The sequence below is a fragment of the Tachysurus vachellii genome, chromosome 9, assembly GCF_030014155.1.
Source record: "Tachysurus vachellii isolate PV-2020 chromosome 9, HZAU_Pvac_v1, whole genome shotgun sequence".
Taxonomy (NCBI): Eukaryota; Metazoa; Chordata; class Actinopteri; order Siluriformes; family Bagridae; genus Tachysurus; species Tachysurus vachellii.
The window spans coordinates 10,106,893-10,124,724 of NC_083468.1; the positions used below are offsets into that span (position 1 = coordinate 10,106,893).

At 37.8% G+C, this 17,832-nt stretch overlaps 1 protein-coding gene across 2 annotated transcripts in view; it reads right to left on the minus strand.

Moving 5' to 3' along the window:
• LOC132851038 (golgin subfamily B member 1-like) overlaps positions 1-15,700 on the minus strand; it is a 53,824-nt gene extending 38,124 nt beyond the window's left edge. For both annotated transcript variants that reach the window (XM_060877609.1, XM_060877608.1), the window contains exons 1-10: positions 15,552-15,700; positions 8,805-8,865; positions 6,669-6,806; positions 4,858-4,986; positions 3,161-3,289; positions 2,905-3,072; positions 2,112-2,279; positions 1,721-1,843; positions 965-1,078; positions 511-769 (exon numbers count right to left, since the gene is read on the minus strand). In XM_060877609.1, the coding sequence (XP_060733592.1) occupies positions 511-769; positions 965-1,078; positions 1,721-1,843; positions 2,112-2,279; positions 2,905-3,072; positions 3,161-3,289; positions 4,858-4,986; positions 6,669-6,806; positions 8,805-8,849 (1,273 nt within the window). In that variant the 5' untranslated portion in view covers positions 8,850-8,865; positions 15,552-15,700. The remainder of the gene's footprint in view (positions 1-510; positions 770-964; positions 1,079-1,720; positions 1,844-2,111; positions 2,280-2,904; positions 3,073-3,160; positions 3,290-4,857; positions 4,987-6,668; positions 6,807-8,804; positions 8,866-15,551) is intronic.
• Positions 15,701-17,832: the final 2,132 nt, after the last annotated feature.

Sequence of the window (17,832 nt, forward strand, 5' to 3'; positions counted from 1 at the left end):
CTACAGCTTTGGAGCTACAATGTTATAAATATGTACAGAACAAGAAAGAAAAGCTACTAAAGTATAAAGTGTAAAGTATACTACATGTCTACTGTGTTCTCCTCAAGGACATTTGACCATTTATACAGACCCAGTTACATAAAATGGCAGAATAAGCCCATAATTCGAGAATTAATAAGGATATCAACAAGGATATAAATAAAATTGGAATAAAATCTGAAATCGTTCATCTTTAAACATGAGAAAACTTTGTAAACCCACTAATCAATTCAGAAGCAGTGGAAAAAGATTACTAGTATTACTAGTACTACGAGTTTAGTGACATTCTTCGTATTATTTTCTAAATAACAGCACCAGAATACTGCATAAACTAGTTTGTTTTGAGATCCTGAAAACATCAAGAAAGTAGTTGAGGGAGTGGTGTGTGGTTTGGACTTGGACAGGAAAAGGTCTATAATGTTAAGAACAACAACATGCTACTAACTTTTAAAAATAAAATAAAATAAATACCTTCAAGATCTGAGAGTCTCTGGTTCACTGATGGGTCAACGCTCAAGTCTGCAGACGTGGTGACTGAAGCAGAGGAGATGGTTATCATCTCCTTCTCCGACATCTCCCTCTCGTATTTCTCCGTCACTTTCTTCAGCTCCTCTTGGTGCTTCTCCATGAGGTCTCTAACCTGAGTGCGCATGATGTGTTTCTCGGCGTCCATTTTAGACTGGAGGTTTTCCTTCTCGCTCTGTAAGCGTCTCAAGCGCTCGTTCAGCTCCTGGATACAAGGAAACCAGTCGGACAGATGAAGTTGCTTGGGGAATTCATGTTTAGGCTACATGTAGAGAAAAAACATCATTTCGCCCTATCGTAGGGAGACTGCGTTAGTCAATTAGCCATTTTTCTTAAATTGTCTTAACATTTCCATGGAAAAAGAGTTGAATGAGTGAGCATTATTTCTTTTTCTCCTCACCTGTATTTGCTGATCCCTTCCATCCACTTCTCCTTGAAGGACATCAATCACCTGAGTTTTTCCTAGAAGGACCTCTTCCTTTTCATGCAGTTTCTGTTTAAGAGCCTTCAAAAGCTGTACAGATGATATTAAAGAGAATCAAACCACCACACGCCTGTATCCTCAGTGCACTGTAATCTGTAGCAGCCTGCAGTGACCTGGATATTACTAATGTTCTATTTTAGAAAAGACCCAAATGTCTTATAAGAAATTATATTTGAAAACGTTAATTGTGTATTTCTATAGTTTATAAAATGTGTCACTGTTAAAACTTGGTTTAAAACGTTCGTTGTTTTATAAATCTAGGTAGAAAACAGCAATTAATTATTTCTCACAATCTGACAAATTAATTAAAAAAAAATTTTTAATTAAAAATTATGATTTTCTTTGTGGGAAAAAAAAATTCACTCCTTTAGCTTTACACTTTATTCTTTAGTCTCGACCAACAGCTTTTATGCCTCGGATCACACCAGCAAGTCCTCATCACCTACTAAAGAACTGGTGTGGTTTAATGAATTTCTACAACTAATGCATTTAATAAAAACTAGACAGCATTCGTGCTAAAAACATCACTTCCTATAAAGAAATCCATGGCACATTTTTTAAAAGCTAAATAATACACCTTTCTCAGTACAGTACTGATGTACATTGCTCTGTTAGATATCTTAAAAACATCCTTAGTGATGAAAAGAAGTTCTCCAAGCTTCCATGTCTTACCTGCTCAAGATCTGCACTAGCGTCTGACTTTGCTGCGAGTTTAAAAAGCTCCTGCTCATGCAACTGACCCATCTCTGTTAACCTGTTGTCTTTTTGTAAAATGATGTCCTTGAATGTCTGGATCTGTAATCAGGAAAAACACAAAGGTTTCTGTGTTTAAGCTATTGCTGAATTTGTCATTAGTACAGATTACAGAATAGAGACTACAGATTAGGTTAGTTAGGGTAACTAAATAAACAGTGCATGATGGATGGACTGCATGTACGGTTCATGATGGATAAATATCTACATGGACAAACAGATGGATGGATGAACTGATAAATAGATAAAGAGTGCACTGATTAGCAGAGCACCCAGTAGACAGTTTAAAGAAAATCCAAATGCAGCTCACATTTTGTTTGTACATGTTCTCCTTCTCCTCAAACTGAGCTCTCTCTGTGACCAGCAGCTCTCTGAAACTGTCGCTCTGCTCCTTTAAGAGGCTGTACCTCTCTTCTCCGTCTTCAACTTTTCTCGTCAGGTTTTTCACCAGCATCTCCAACTCCTGAAGTGCAGCTTCCTGAAATTATTCAAATGGTAAAAATATAATAATAAAAAATAATATCATCTGTTACAAATCACATTACAAAATCCTTAGTTGACCTTTTTTAGTGAATAGTCGTCTTCTACTTTCTGCTTTTCCCGTTAGGGGTCACCACATTGAATCATCAGTTTCCACCTAACTATATCCTCGGCATCCTCTACTCTCGCACCAATTACCTTCATGTCCTCATTTAACACATCCATATATCTCCTCTTTGGTCTTCCTCCTGACCACTTACCTGGCAGCTCCATCTCCAACATCCTTCTACCAATATAACCATCTCCCTCCTCTGTACATGTCCAAACCATCTCAATCTTCCTCTCTGACCTTTTCCCCAAAACAGCCAATCTGAGCTGTCCCACTGAGGTGCTCGTTCCTAATCCTGTCCATCCTAGTCATTCCTAAAGAGAACCTCATCATCCTCATCTCTGCTACCTCCATCTCTGCCTCATGTCTTTTCCTCACTGCTACAGTCTCTAACCCATACAGCAGAGCTGCTCTCACTACTGTTCCTTAGTGAATAATGAATTTACATACTAAATCTTAAATGGTTATTAATGCTAATTTGTTGCTATTATAAAATAAAGGAGTTTTTCCTCACCTTGCTTTCCGGTGTTACTTGCTCCGCTGTTTTATCCGATGTGGCTCCACCTAAGGCCATCTGTAAGTGAATGATGAAGTCTTCTTTTTCAGCCAGGCGTTTGTCTTTTTCCACCAACATGGCATCCATCTCAGAACCGCGCTCCCTCTGGGCTTCCAGTTCATTTGTCTATTGCATAAAATTACACAGGAGAAACATGTGTAGAGATGTGCCAGTGCTTTTGTCCTCTAGGTTAAATAGGAAAAAGCTGCTGTACCTTCAGATGCAGTTCCTGATTTCTTTGTGCAAGCTGCTGCTCCAGGTCTTCCAATTTCCTTTTAAGCAACAAAATTTTCCCTCTGCTGGCTCCGGTGTGCTCCGATTCCCCCGATTCTCCACTTCCACTCTACACCCATTGGTTAATGGTTATTTAAAAAATAAAAATAAAAAAAAAAAATAAATAAATAAAAATTTTAGCAAATATGAGTGTGGTCCCACTGACAGTAATGAGATTTGTAACTAAATATTAGCACCCGGAAGAGTAAAATCAAGTATACATGCTGTGGAAATGACCGAAAACCCACATCTCGACATTCTTCCAGCAAACAATTACACAGAACATCTTTCAGTGAGTGACTACAACTCTGAGGTGATTAGGTCAGCATTATGTCAGTATGAATGCTGGATAAAAGAATGAATGCCTGACCCTCTTTGTATAGAAATTAAAACTGGTGCACAAGCAATAAAGTGAGGAATAAGTGAAATATTGAGCTCAAGTCCACTCAAGCTTTATTGCCATTCTTCTACATACACAGTATACAGAAGGAAGAAATGCTGTTACAACAAACCAAGGTGCGTAAGTAGTGACACGACAAGGAACAAACGACAACAGTGAACAATAAACAAAAATTAACGGTAAACGTTTAAGCATCATAAGTGCTACGGTGTGTTAAATTTGAGGTAGGTGTGAAGTATGAGGTCAAAATGTAAGCAACCTTAAACAATAAAATAATTAAAAAACAATGTAGATTTAAGTGCAAGTGCACAGTCAGAGGTGACTCTGTGCAAATGTGTGCAATAGTGACAGTTAAAGTCCCCGAGTGCAGATGTCTGCAGATGTGTTACATGACCAATGTGCATTTTAGTGCACGATAAAAGTGGCTAAATGCGATTGTGTGTTGTGTCCATTAAGCTGTGTCCCAAATGACCTACGACACACTATACTCAATAATCAAAGAATTTTAAAAAAGGTAGCACTGTATCAAATGGGACAAAATCTGTTTTTAAGCTACTTGCCGGTCAAATGCGATCAGATGCTTACAACGTGACGTATCTAGCTTTAGCGGAATATGGTGAATTTTTAAAATGTTGACAAAAATAACATTGCATGACGTGCGCTAATTTAAGACATCTATAAATTGTCTTGGCGGCCAGAATGTTGTAAGCCATCTCGAAAAGGTTTTCTCACGCAGTGTTAGTGCCTGGTAGCCCTGTAATTCTTACACTGCACAGCAGAGCATTCAGTGTTGAGCACATGAAGTGGCAAAGATTCCACATATTTTCTTATTTGAATAAATAATAATCATCTGACTACTTGAAGTTCACATTTACTGCATTTGGTAGACGTCCTTATCCAGAGCGACTTACATTATCTCTTTTTTTTATACAACTGAGCAATTGAGGGTTAAGGGCCTTGCTCAGGGGCCCAACAGTGGCAGCTTGGTGGACCTGGGATCGAACTCACAACCTTCCTATTGGTAGCTCAACACCTTAACCACTAGGCTACCACATGCCCAATTTTACTTGTTCTTGTTGGACCTTTCAGTGTGAACACACTCCTCACACTATTTATACTTTAAAATGGTATAGAATAGTACAAAAGTATGCACTATAAATGCACATCAGACCCTTATTGATTTGGGGGGCGGGGGGCAGTGCGCAGTAAGAAGTGTTAATTAGCATTAGCACCGTTACCCTTTTGAGCTGTGGTGGCTCCCCCTGCAGTTTCCTCAGCTCCTCCAGCTGTGAGTTTAGAGACGTGACTTTTGCTTTGTTCTGGAGCCGCATCTTAGACAGCTTCGCTTCGCACGCCTCCTTTTCTCCCTGTAGAATATATGAAAAAGGAGAATTTTATTTCCACATGTAGATGTTAATAAATGTCACGCTAGTTTCCAGCACACCCTTTACACACGACCAAGTCCATTTTGCCCCTTAAAGAACTGGTGAATGGAGTTGTGTGTAACATAAACAGAAGCTTAATAGTCTGAAAGGATGATAAGTCCTAGTTTGACTCCTAAGACCCCCTCACATCTTCTCAGATGAGCGCTAAGGCTACATGAATAACCAAAATGCTCATCTTTACTATACTGTGGAATGTGAGCAATTCTCTCTGGTTAATCTCTCACAGCAATGAAAGATTAACCAGACTGCTGAGAGATGTGCAGATATCCACAATGCTCCATTATTACTGTGTTTAGCTTGTACTTTGCTCTGCATTCCACTAGAAGGATGACTAGCTTTCCAGGCAAAATGTGAATGTTCCTGTTAAATAATATGACGACCGGCAACAACGTGAGGTCGCGTTAAATCGCAATATGACACTAAATGTAAGTGCAGTGTAATATTCTGTGTATCATTCTAACTAGCTGTGCATCTTAACCCACGAGTAGATCACAAAAGTATCAATAGTTTCTAATAAGGTGCACTGATTTAACATACTACACACTATTGTGTAATGATCAGAGACTTTAATCCTCTAAAAGGCAACAACTGAAACTAATAATTGTGACTATTATAAATCAGACATTATTCATTAAATATACTTTTATTCATCAGAAATGGAATGCAATTAAACGACACGTGTGTAAAACATAAATGCAGTTTTTAATATAAAGTAATAAAGTAAATATTCTATATATCAGTAAACGTTCTAGCAAGGTGACGTCCCATTAACCCTTGACCTTTTAAAACTTGCTTTTCTACATTATCATGCATCATGCATTATGGCAGGCCTACACTAGATTACTACTACAAACTGCCTCTGGAACAGTAAACTTCAACTTGTGTATTTTATACAGTATTACATTCTCATCAGTTCCTTCATGATTTTGCTAACTAATGACAATGACAAATATGAAGTGCGGCGATTACCGATGGGAGTGAAGGCGGTACAATGCATGTGATCCATGGTAAAGAGGAAACTCTGCTTCTCCTATGTCACTTTTATATGATGCATAAATACCAACTGAAAAACAGTGTCACTATGGAAGCCTGGTGACTTCACAGTACAGTGACCGGTGACCTGCAGCGTATGTATGAATATATCTTAAATAGGAAACCTATGGAGATATTTAATTCAGGTAATGAACTGTAATTACTAGTAAAAGGTTGTGCTATAAGCACAACAAACTGCATTGACATTCACATTATTAGGCAAATGAGCATTTGAGGATCTCGCAGTGGCAGCTTGGTGGTCCTGGGATTCAGACTCACCACCTTCTGTTCAGTAGACCGACACCTTAACCACTGAACCACCACTTCCCACCCTTTGCTTTGTGTTGTTGTATTAAAACATATAATCAACCTCAGCTTAAAAAAGGCATCACACTGCGACACGTTTGTTGTTTATTACTTTCTTATAACAGCATGTATTATAACATACGTGACAAATTTACATTAATATAAAATGTACACAATGTTAATGTGACATTAATGACACACACACTGGATCTGCATCTCATATTATCATTTCTTTTCAAAGTAGGTAGTAATTTAGAGCTGATCACCTTGAGCTGTTCATCTTTATTGTGCAGAGCTGCATCTTTTTCTCGGATCATCTCCTTCAGCTGAGACACGAGCTGCTCCATCTGAGTCAAACGCTCTGTCTCCTCAGAGACAGAGGGCTTAACAGGACCATCGCTGGCCTGAGAGACAGAGAAAATCAAATATATAATAAAATACAAAGACAGAGAGGGATTTGTGCTGAATGCAATCGTCACTAACCATACTCACATGCAGCCTAATTATCCTGGCTTTTTTTTTTTTTTTTTTTAGAGAAAGCTTTGGATACTATTCTTGCTCATGAGTAAAAAAGAGTAAAGCTTGCTAGTGTTTGATTTTACACACAATATATACAGACACATACATTATATATATATATATATATATATATATATATATATATATATATATATATATATATATATATACATACACACACACACACAGTGATACCTCGAGATAAGAGTTTAATTCGTTCCGTGACCTTGCTTGTATCTCAAATTGCTCGTATCTCAAAGCAATTTTCCCCATTTAAATTAATTGAAATCCCATTAATCCGTTCCACCTTGCAAAATTCCACTCCAGTTGTTTTGTTTGTGTGTTTTGAATATGAAAAATGTACATTACCTGTATATATAAATGACAAATATAAAAAAAAATTGTATAAAACATACAGTAATAAAAGAGAATGTTAAAAAAATAAACTGGTTTTACTTTACGGAAGATGCACACGGATGTCGAGGGAGGAGTAAACAGGCGGAGGAGTTAGGAGGAATTACACTTTCACTGTCGTTCACTTACTCGCTACTGTACACTCTTAATGCTACTTTACACTTAAATGGAACTTAACTAAACTCCATTTAGAGCGGGGAGAGCAGCAACTAGAAAATAGAATAGACCCTCCTGTATAACAGAACCATTAATCATGCATAGAGTTAAAAATAGGAAAGGAAAATAATAAATGAATAAATGGATAAATAAATAATTAAATAATTAGAGAGAGAGAGAGAGAGAGAAATATGTGGAGATTTATGACGTAAATTGGTACAACGAACATGGGTTCCGGCATGGTGGAGTCGGGGTTGGAGGAGGGAGTTTAGATCGCAGCAGCAGCGAAGCGCTAGAGCGGCTCTATGAATGGGAATTTAAATGGTCGGGTAATATGGATGTTGTAACCAGATTGGTGCGCATCGTGGACAGCTGATTAACAGCTGATGCATGCTTGACGACGTAGCCTGCCAGAACTAACGCGATACTTGTGTATATATGTGTATATATATATATATATATATATATATATATATATATATATATATATATATATATATGTATATATATATATATGTGTGTGTGTGTTTGTGAGATACATCTCACTTGACAGTATGATAGCTGTGATGATAAGAGCAACAAAAAACAACAACAAAAGGTAACATACAATAATAATAATAATAATAATAATAATAATAATAATAAAGATAAAAATCTTTTGTGTTTCTTTTTCCATCATATTGCACAGTGTTAAAGTATTTACCTTTTATAAACATTTCTTTATAAAGCAAAACTTATCAGTTCTATCATCATGTTTCTGAAGGGGATTTCAGGTAACTTACATCATTTATCCACAAAGGCATTAAACTAAATGTATGCTCACACTATCACTTCAGTTTTGAAATCCCCAGCCCTTAAAATAGCTTCAGTCTCTGGCAAAACGTTAATAGAATAAATATAAAACAGATCACTTGAATGTCATGCCTTTTTTGTTGGAGAAATAATTTCTTACATATTTAGGTTATAAGTGATGAGAAATAAAAGTACTGCTTGTATTAGTCAGTGGACCGAATACAGTTTACTGGGGCAGAATTGAATCTGTGTCTCATCGAATCAGCTTCATTTTCATCAGGCGAACAAGCGACAGCAAAACACGCAGGACTCGTAGTAAGCAAACGTAGCACTCAATTTGAAGAATTTGGCAAATCACTATTACAATTAATGATTTGAATAAATCCAATTTTTAAATTACGTCAAGAAAAAAATAAATAAATTACGTAAAAATAACCAGTAAAGCAAAATAGCACACTGTATATAACCACATGCTAGAACTTTATTTTCAGTTTAAGCTGCTGACACGTTCTAATACTCACTCCGGGTGAAGAGCCAGCGTCGTCGGAGCCAAACCACTTCAGCATGGTTTAGATCTCAAATCTACAACACAAAGAACACAAATCCGTTATCCTTGTTTTTATCTTTGTTCTTATAACAGTTCTATCTACTCATACTGTACCAATACTAAACTTTCAATAAAGATCACAATTCATCTGTTTGTCCCATCAACTACACCACCTACCGCTTTAAAGTTAGTTCCAAAAGTGCTTTGAAGTCTCAATCAATGAATACGTCATAAATTCTAAGTTACACACTTAATATACCATCAACATAAAACCCTGTTCTTTTTTTTTAAAATACAAACAGTGAAAAGTGCTTTTTTAACTGTTTCAGGAAAAGGTAGGTGTTCATCCATTGTTTGAAGATAACCGGTGAGTCAGCTGTTTGGACATCTAGTGGAAGTTCATTCCACCATCTTGGTTCCAGAACAGAAAAGAGTCGAGACTCTTTGTGCCAGAACAGAAAAAAGAGTCGAGACTCTTTGTGCCAGAACAGAAAAAAGAGTCGAGACTCTTTGTGCCAGAACAGAAAAAAAGAGTCGAGACGCTTGGTGCCAGAACAGAAAAGAGTCGAGACGCTTGGTGCCAGAACAGAAAAGAGTCGAGACGCTTGGTGCCAGAACAGAAAAGAGTCGAGACTCTTGGTGCCAGAACAGAAAAGAGTCGAGACTCTTGGTGCCAGAACAGAAAAGAGTCGAGACTCTTGGTGCCAGAACAGAAAAGAGTCGAGACGCTTGGTGCCAGAACAGAAAAGAGTCGAGACGCTTGGTGCCAGAACAGAAAAAAGAGTCGAGACTCTTTGTGCCAGAACAGAAAAAAGAGTCGAGACGCTTGGTGCCAGAACAGAAAAAAGAGTCGAGACTCTTGGTGCCAGAACAGAAAAGAGTCGAGACGCTTGGTGCCAGAACAGAAAAGAGTCGAGACGCTTGGTGCCAGAACAGAAAAGAGTCGAGACGCTTGGTGCCAGAACAGAAAAGAGTCGAGACTCTTGGTGCCAGAACAGAAAAGAGTCGAGACTCTTGGTGCCAGAACAGAAAAGAGTCGAGACTCTTGGTGCCAGAACAGAAAAGAGTCGAGACTCTTGGTGCCAGAACAGAAAAGAGTCGAGACTCTTGGTGCCAGAACAGAAAAGAGTCGAGACTCTTGGTGCCAGAACAGAAAAGAGTCGAGACTCTTGGTGCCAGAACAGAAAAGAGTCGAGACTCTTGGTGCCAGAACAGAAAAGAGTCGAGACTCTTGGTGCCAGAACAGAAAAGAGTCGAGACTCTTGGTGCCAGAACAGAAAAGAGTCGAGACTCTTGGTGCCAGAACCTGGAGAGATAGTAGGACCAGTCGAGCAGTGCTGGTAGATAAGCTCCATGTGTACAATGTCACTAGCTTACACTGTGTACTGCACTTACAACATGCATTATGTATTGCATCAAATGGAACACTAACGCTTTTCACTAAGAGGGAGTATAAACTGCTGCCCAGTTGATGGCAAACATCAAATGTGTTTATGGTGACGCCGCTGGCTTTAGCAGAAGAGGTGAATTTTTTAAATGTTGAAAAATAAACCACTCAACATGGGCTAATTAAAGACATTTATAAGATGTCATTGAATGCATCTTGAATTTTTTATTTATTTTAATAGAATATTATTACTCACACTGTTTATATGACGAAATGGCATAGTGCATGATTCTGTGATTTGGGACGCACCGTTGGATCGTTGGTTGGATGGATGGATGGATGGATGGATGGATGGATGGAACACCAGAATGCAAATAAAAACCTCCCAGAATCTTTGGAATCGTGCATAATATTGATATGGATCATGAGAGAGCATGAGGATTGAGTCATTTATTATATGGGAGAAAGAAAGGTCACAGTGGCTTCTCAGGTTGTAGCCATTTGCTCCCGTTTGTATTGATACTTTGCGTGGTTTCCCTGTAAGTGACGTTTTGTTATCGTGGGAAGGAAAAGGTGCTTTCTGTGCGAATGATTTATCTGTCAAGTAATATTGCAACTTGAATGGAAACACAGCTACTGTCTTTAAAGCAGTCGTGCAGCTCTAAAAGTAATCATCACATGGGTCCTGGAAGATTTCTGTAAACCTGTCGTTCATCAGCATTCGCCCCTGTATCCAAAGCATAAGTCGTGCATTAACACCGTCTGTGAGCGATGCTGAGATGGACAGTGGCGTTGTGGAAGCATGCTGAAGTTTTGTGGTCAGATGAAGCAACATTTCAAATAGTGTTTTGGACAAAATAGAAAAGAGGTAAATAAACTTCTGGGCTGTTATCAAGCTGTCTAGACACCATTTTCCCTCATGTATTGTCCCTGTAAGTCTGAATGTTTGTTTGTGTGCATCTGACCAATCAGAACTAATTTGTTGACATCTTTGTTGATGTTTGTTGTTCAGATCTTGCTCACAGTCATATCTACCACTTCTACACTGGAATTCTTACTCATCTGATAAAACTGGAGTCTTATCCCAGATTGCTGAACATTTCTCTCTTAATAAACTCTACCAATCTCCCTCTGCGATGTCAGTGACAGAGAGAAATACCTGCAACTTGTGTGCAGTTTACAGCTGTTTCACTGAACACAGATTAGACTGTACAGCATGAGTAAGTATGCACTCAAATTATTTTCTTCCAGAAACATTGTGAAACAAACTAGAGCTGTCAAAGGTAATGCACGTGATTAATACAAAATCCCTAACGCAATAACACAATACCGCAATAATTTAACAATTAATTTGACATTAATAATTTAACGCAAATACCGCAAATAAATTACCGAGTCACACAAAGGTGCGTTATTAACGTGTTATGATGTTGGGGGTTGGGAGTTTATCAGACCTAGCATCTACAATGGTGCAAGTACCTCTGGTAGGTGGGAATTTCTCTTTAAAAAAACCTTCTATGGTACTCTGGATAAACTGTAATTTAATGAAGAACTGGCCTACCATCAAAGCTCATCGAGTTTACAATATCATTTAAAAGCAGAACACATCACAGGTTCTACTAGCAAACCAACGGGTAGTGTGTAAAAACCCACACTGGATCAGTGTGTATGGCGTGTGAGAAGACATACGTCAGCCAGGCTTGCTTCCTTCCGTAGAAAAGTAGATTGCCAAGGACTGCTGTTCAGTCAACATCATTGCTGACCAGAGCCTAAAAGAAGTGATCAGGATTACGACTTCCGACTCATCGTTCGAGCCACCGACAAGATCAACAATCACATCCAGGATTCACAAACTGTACATTAACGAAAAAAAATGCAAAGTAGAGCTGCTATCACAAACAAAGAGTGTTGCTTTGACAGGGGACCACTGGACATTGGTAAGCTTGCATAATTACTTGGTACAACTGCGCATCTCGTCGATAAAGACTGGCACATGCATTCATTTGCATTAACTATACCTTAGCGGCTGGATAAAGGTAGGGTCTCCGTTGTTTGAAAGCCAATGTTGACATTTGAAATCACCAAAACAAACATGCCCCTAACCCAAATGGGTCCCACCCCTGTTTTGATAGCTCCGCCCACACATACACCAGACAAGTATAACCCAAGTATAACCCAGACAACTATTGTGGTGGAACCTGTTTGGGCAGCTGGCCGAGGGTATATTTTTATCAATAAATTAACTCAATGAGTAATACTATGGTAATACAAATGTGTTTTTGTAGTACTGTGTGTTGTACTGTGAAAGGTTTATCTCCGTTTCACGCGGAAGGCGTTCAGTTCTCTCCAGCGCTGGAAAACTGATCCTATATTAACATGGGTCCTGCTTCTTGCTACCATAAACCTTTCTTCACTTTCTTTCTTTGTTTTTATCCTCCATGTCAATGTTAAAACCGCTTTCTGCTAATGTCACACATGCGTACTGAATACTCTCTCCGCCCATATTGACAAGACCCGCCCCTTTCTGCTCATTGGCTACACGTTAGTTTTGTTTTTGTTTTGTTTGGTGGCCCGACTCAGTTTTCTGAAGCATTTCTCAAACAACTGAGACCCCACCTTTAAATGCCGACTAGAAAGATAAGCTTGTGTTTGTTCTGTTTTAGTTTGGCAAGTAGGAAATTGAAATTGAATTGAGATTGAAATTGTTCTGATGGTTCGCTTTCCTGGATATAGCAATTTTGTGAAATGTTGTCAAAAATAAACATGTTCAACAAAAATAAAAGTGTTTGTTTCATTTCACTACAAGTGTGCAATTAATCACAGTTAATCACACAAAAAGAGTCTGATTAATTGTGATTAAAAAATTTAATCTATTGACAGCCCAACTCGAACACATCCCAAATATTTCAATATAAACAATTTATTTAATGTGGTTCAGGGTAGAGACATAACACACATACATAACGTGGCAGAAGAGGAACAACGTCTTCACAAACTTCACGAGACCAAAAGTATGTCATTCACAGAAACACCGTAGGAAAACCATGAAAGACTTGACGTCTCTCAGGATATTGAAATGTCTTCAAATAAACTCTAACACGCAGGCAGGCACCACTAATCCCAGACGATTGACAAAAATAGACACAGCTGACCAACCACACCAATACACACACCCAAACACTAACTCACCCACACACAAACACTGAGATGGCATTAACACAATTCTGCACAGAAGAAATTCTCACCTTCATATTCATCTACATCTATGCAGCTCGATCTTACGGCGATCATGAAATGCTACGAGAGCCTGCCAATGACCAATAAAATGACCTCTACACTGACCAATAAAATTCAAGCAATGCCAATGCCAAGCTATGCCAACCCATATCAATCTAAACAGCTGTGATTTAAGGAGAACGGCTAAATAAGAGACCACCGGTTTAAACTGAGCTTGGTTTCAGCTGTGTAGGATTTCAGTCAGCACACCATGGATTAATAAATCATTTGTTATTGTATCTTTTTGTTCCCTGTAACTGTAAGAGCAGAGGAAGGAGAGTGTTGTCTAACTTGAGGCAGTAAAATCAACCGGCACAGAAGAAAACATTTGAACGTGTCTTCATGTGTCCGAGTTCTCGATCGATAGCCGGTTCATATACACACACAACAGCTGTATGATAAACTGTGCGCTGCAGCATATCGACCTTCGCAGTTAGTGTAGCTCGCATCAGTCACAGACATTTAAGCCAAAGTCAAGGTTTTGAGATGGGAACAAGCGCAAACATGGACGTCAAATCACAGAGTCATAAATATACAAACCACGTTCCCTAGCTTTCATTGCCATATACTGTTTATTCAAGTATTTGTTTTTGAGCAGAAAGCACTAACATACTTGCTTGTTAAATCTGAAGGATTTACTACACATGTACTAGACTTGCATTTTGAGGAGGAAAATATACATAACAGGAAATTATTCACTCATAAAACCTACACTCAATTTGCCCCACCCAGTTTGTTTCCACTGGTCGGCGCTGTTTCTGTTTATTGTATTTTGTGTATTGTCTTGTAATTTTTTGTTTGCCTTGTCCTGCACTGTTTGCACAGATGCACTTTATGTGGCTAGGACTTACTTTTATAAGTGAAGTGACATACAGCTAAGTATGGTGACCCATACTCAGAATTTGTTCTGTGCATTTAACCCACCCAAAGTGCACACACACACCATGAACACACACCCGGAGCAGTGGGCAGCCATTTATGCTGCGGCGCCCTGAGAGCAGTTGGGGGGTTTGGTGCTTTACTCAAGGGCACTTCAGTCGTGGCCGGCCCGAGACTCGAACCCACAACCTTAGGGTTAAGAGTCAGACTCTCTAACCATTAGGCCACGACTTATTTACTAAGTCCTTAAAGCCCTGTCTTTGTTTTATGTAGCACCATGGTCCTGGAGAAACGTCTCATTTCACTGTGTACTGTAACAGCTATATATGGTTGAAATGACAATAAAGCTTCTTGACGACTTGACTTATGGGGCGGGGCTTATTAGTTCCAGGAGCTCGTTTGATTGGACAAAAGTATTTTTTTTGTACAAAAGTATAAATCCCCTTTTATAAATGTGAAATTTATAAAATTTGTTCATAAATGGTTCATATTCTTCATGACATGTAAACAGCATTTAAATCCAGACATTATGCCGATATGATCATGGAATATTGACAGGCATTTATTCTAAGAAATTAAATTAGCATGGAAATGGGAAAATAACAAGGATATAATTATAGGACACACAAAATAAGTTTAAAAGTTACAAAATAAACATACAAAACAAACATATAATTAAGTAAAACTGCATTAAATTGCTGTACACCACCGACCTACGTGAATGACAATGAGCTACTGTAGCTGCTTATGTTACACACAATATAGTAGCTACTTAGCTAAGTAGTGACAACATGAGCCTTAGCGTTAGCTAACAAGTGTCGATAGTTCAGCACGGTTAACTATTGAAACCTTAATTTAATCAGCTACCTGATGTCATTCTCCCAAGTGGTGTTTAAATATTGGGTCACTAATCTAAACTAACTCCCAAACAGGTTCGCACCCGTTTTGCAGCAAATTCTTCCTCCTTAGCTACAATTGGCTGATTCCACCGCGTAATCCATAATGTGATTGGACAGCAGCTTTGACAGATTAACGGAAAGCCAATCACATCATCGGAGGTGGAATCTTCTCGAATACGGGTGGGTTAAAAACAATACTCTAAATAGCTACCTTAGACTGTAGAACATGAGACACTGGTAACACGTTGACGTGCCGCGAATGACTTCATTTGACCCTTACCTGCTTTTTTTAGGAACATAGAGGGCTAAATATTTTCTGCAGCAGAATCGTGCTCGCTTACGTTTCCGCAAATATGGTGAAAATTCGGAGACATCATCATGATTTCTCATCTGTCCGCCATCTTTGTCAGGTGGACAAACACGTTTTTCGCGCATGCGTAGAGTAGCTGTTGCTGCTGAGCACGCGCTCTGGTCTGTTGCTAAACCCCTCGTGTTTGCTTTTGCATTCATTAGATTATTTCATTCGAGGGTTTTTCAATAGGCTGAGCATTTTACTCACATTAAAATGTCATGTACAGAAGCAGGGTCTTATCGAGGCATGGCGTGACAAGAGCACACCAGTAGCTTCCTTCACAAATATGCCGAATAAATCACTCGAAGCTTATGAAAACCGCGCGCTAGCGGCATCTGGTGGTCAAAAGCATGAAGTGCAGTGAACGTGCTATTGGAAGTCGTGTACTGTGCTTTACAAACTTTTGTGTAATATCTGCATTACAAAATTTTGTGTAATATCTGCATTACAAAATTTTGTGTAATATCTGCATTACAAACTTTTGTGTAATATCTGTGCATTACAAACTTTTGTGTAATATCTGTGCATTACAAACTTTTGTGTAATATCTGTGCATTACAAACTTTTGTGTAATATCTGCATTACAAACTTTTGTGTAATATCTGTGCATTACAAACTTTTGTGTAATATCTGCATTACAAACTTTTGTGTAATATCTGCATTACAAACTTTTGTGTAATATCTGCATTACAAACTTTGGTGTAATATCCGCATTACAAACCTTTTGTGTAATATCTGCATTACAAACATTTGTGTAATATCTGTGCATTACAAACTTTTGTGTAATATCTGCATTACAAACTTTTGTGTAATATCTGTGCATTACAAACTTTTGTGTAATATCTGCATTACAAACTTTTGTGTAATATCTGTGCATTACAAACTTTTGTGTAATATCTGCATTATAAACTTTTGTGTAATATCTGTGCATTATAAACTTTTGTGTAATATATGTGCATTACAAACATTTTGTGTAATATCTGCATTACAAACTTTTGTGTAATATCTGCATTACAAACTTTTGTGTAATATCTGTGCATTACAAACTTTTGTGTAATATCTGTGCATTACAAACTTTTGTGTAATTTCTGCATTACAAACTTTTGCCACGCATTATTCTTTACGAAAGAAAAGCAAACCAATTGAATTAAACTCCGCAATATTGAGAAGAGTTTGTACTTTTCATCATTTTCCAAAATAAACATTTTCTTCAGGTGTGTCTCGTGACGTCATCACAAAGTACAGTACATAAAGAAGAATATGGGTTTTCACTTGTAGTAGTTAAGTCAGATTAAAATAACCCTTACCTAACCCTAACCCTTAGAAAATAAACAGTCGTTTTCACCAAAACACCAATTAAATTTATTTTTTACTACTTAAATTGGTTTAAGTAGGAATAAGATGTAAAGGAGCTGATTTGATTCCACTGTAATATAATGGTCCATTGACGTTGTGTTACCTCTAGATGGCAGTATTGAAGCATTTTAGAAGCCCCCTCTTCTTTATTACACATTTACATCACAAAAGACGGGACATCCCATCATAGTAAGACAAACTAGCCAATAAATAAATAATAAGATCTAAGATGGACTCATAAATGACACATAAATGTGAATCAGGACTTTCATAAGAACATAATGATTTTGTCTCACTTTTTTTTTCTTCGAACATATTTGAAGTTCACAGAAAAAGAAAGTTAAGAAGGCTTCACATTTCTTCCATTTACATGTGTGATTATTATATTTACCCAAAAAAATGACCATGTTTCTTGGTCCAAATTTTGTGAATACAAATTATTCATGAAAAAAACGATATCTTGTAGAACTTAAAGAAGAATGTTTCATTTTAATTAATTCATTTTCACTCACAACCAATTACAGATATCCATCCAAAATTTAGAGGTTAAAAAAAAAAAACATTTTCAATTGATCAAAGAAAGGATGAACAGAAGGCACATGGATTGGTCTCAGTTCGAAATATTTTCGGTAAAAATCCCCCTAGAAGCACGTACTCTTGTATAGCCGTTGAACGGAATTTATTTGAAACATGGTCCAGTTAATACAGCTGGGCAACATGATTTAGAGTGATGATTCAATGAGCAAGAACATCTCTACTACTAAATATGTTTGTTATCAATACCTTCTGTCCTTGTTTCCCTTTTCGCTTCCTTTTTCAGTGGGATAAAAACAAAGTGAGGAAACAAAAGGAA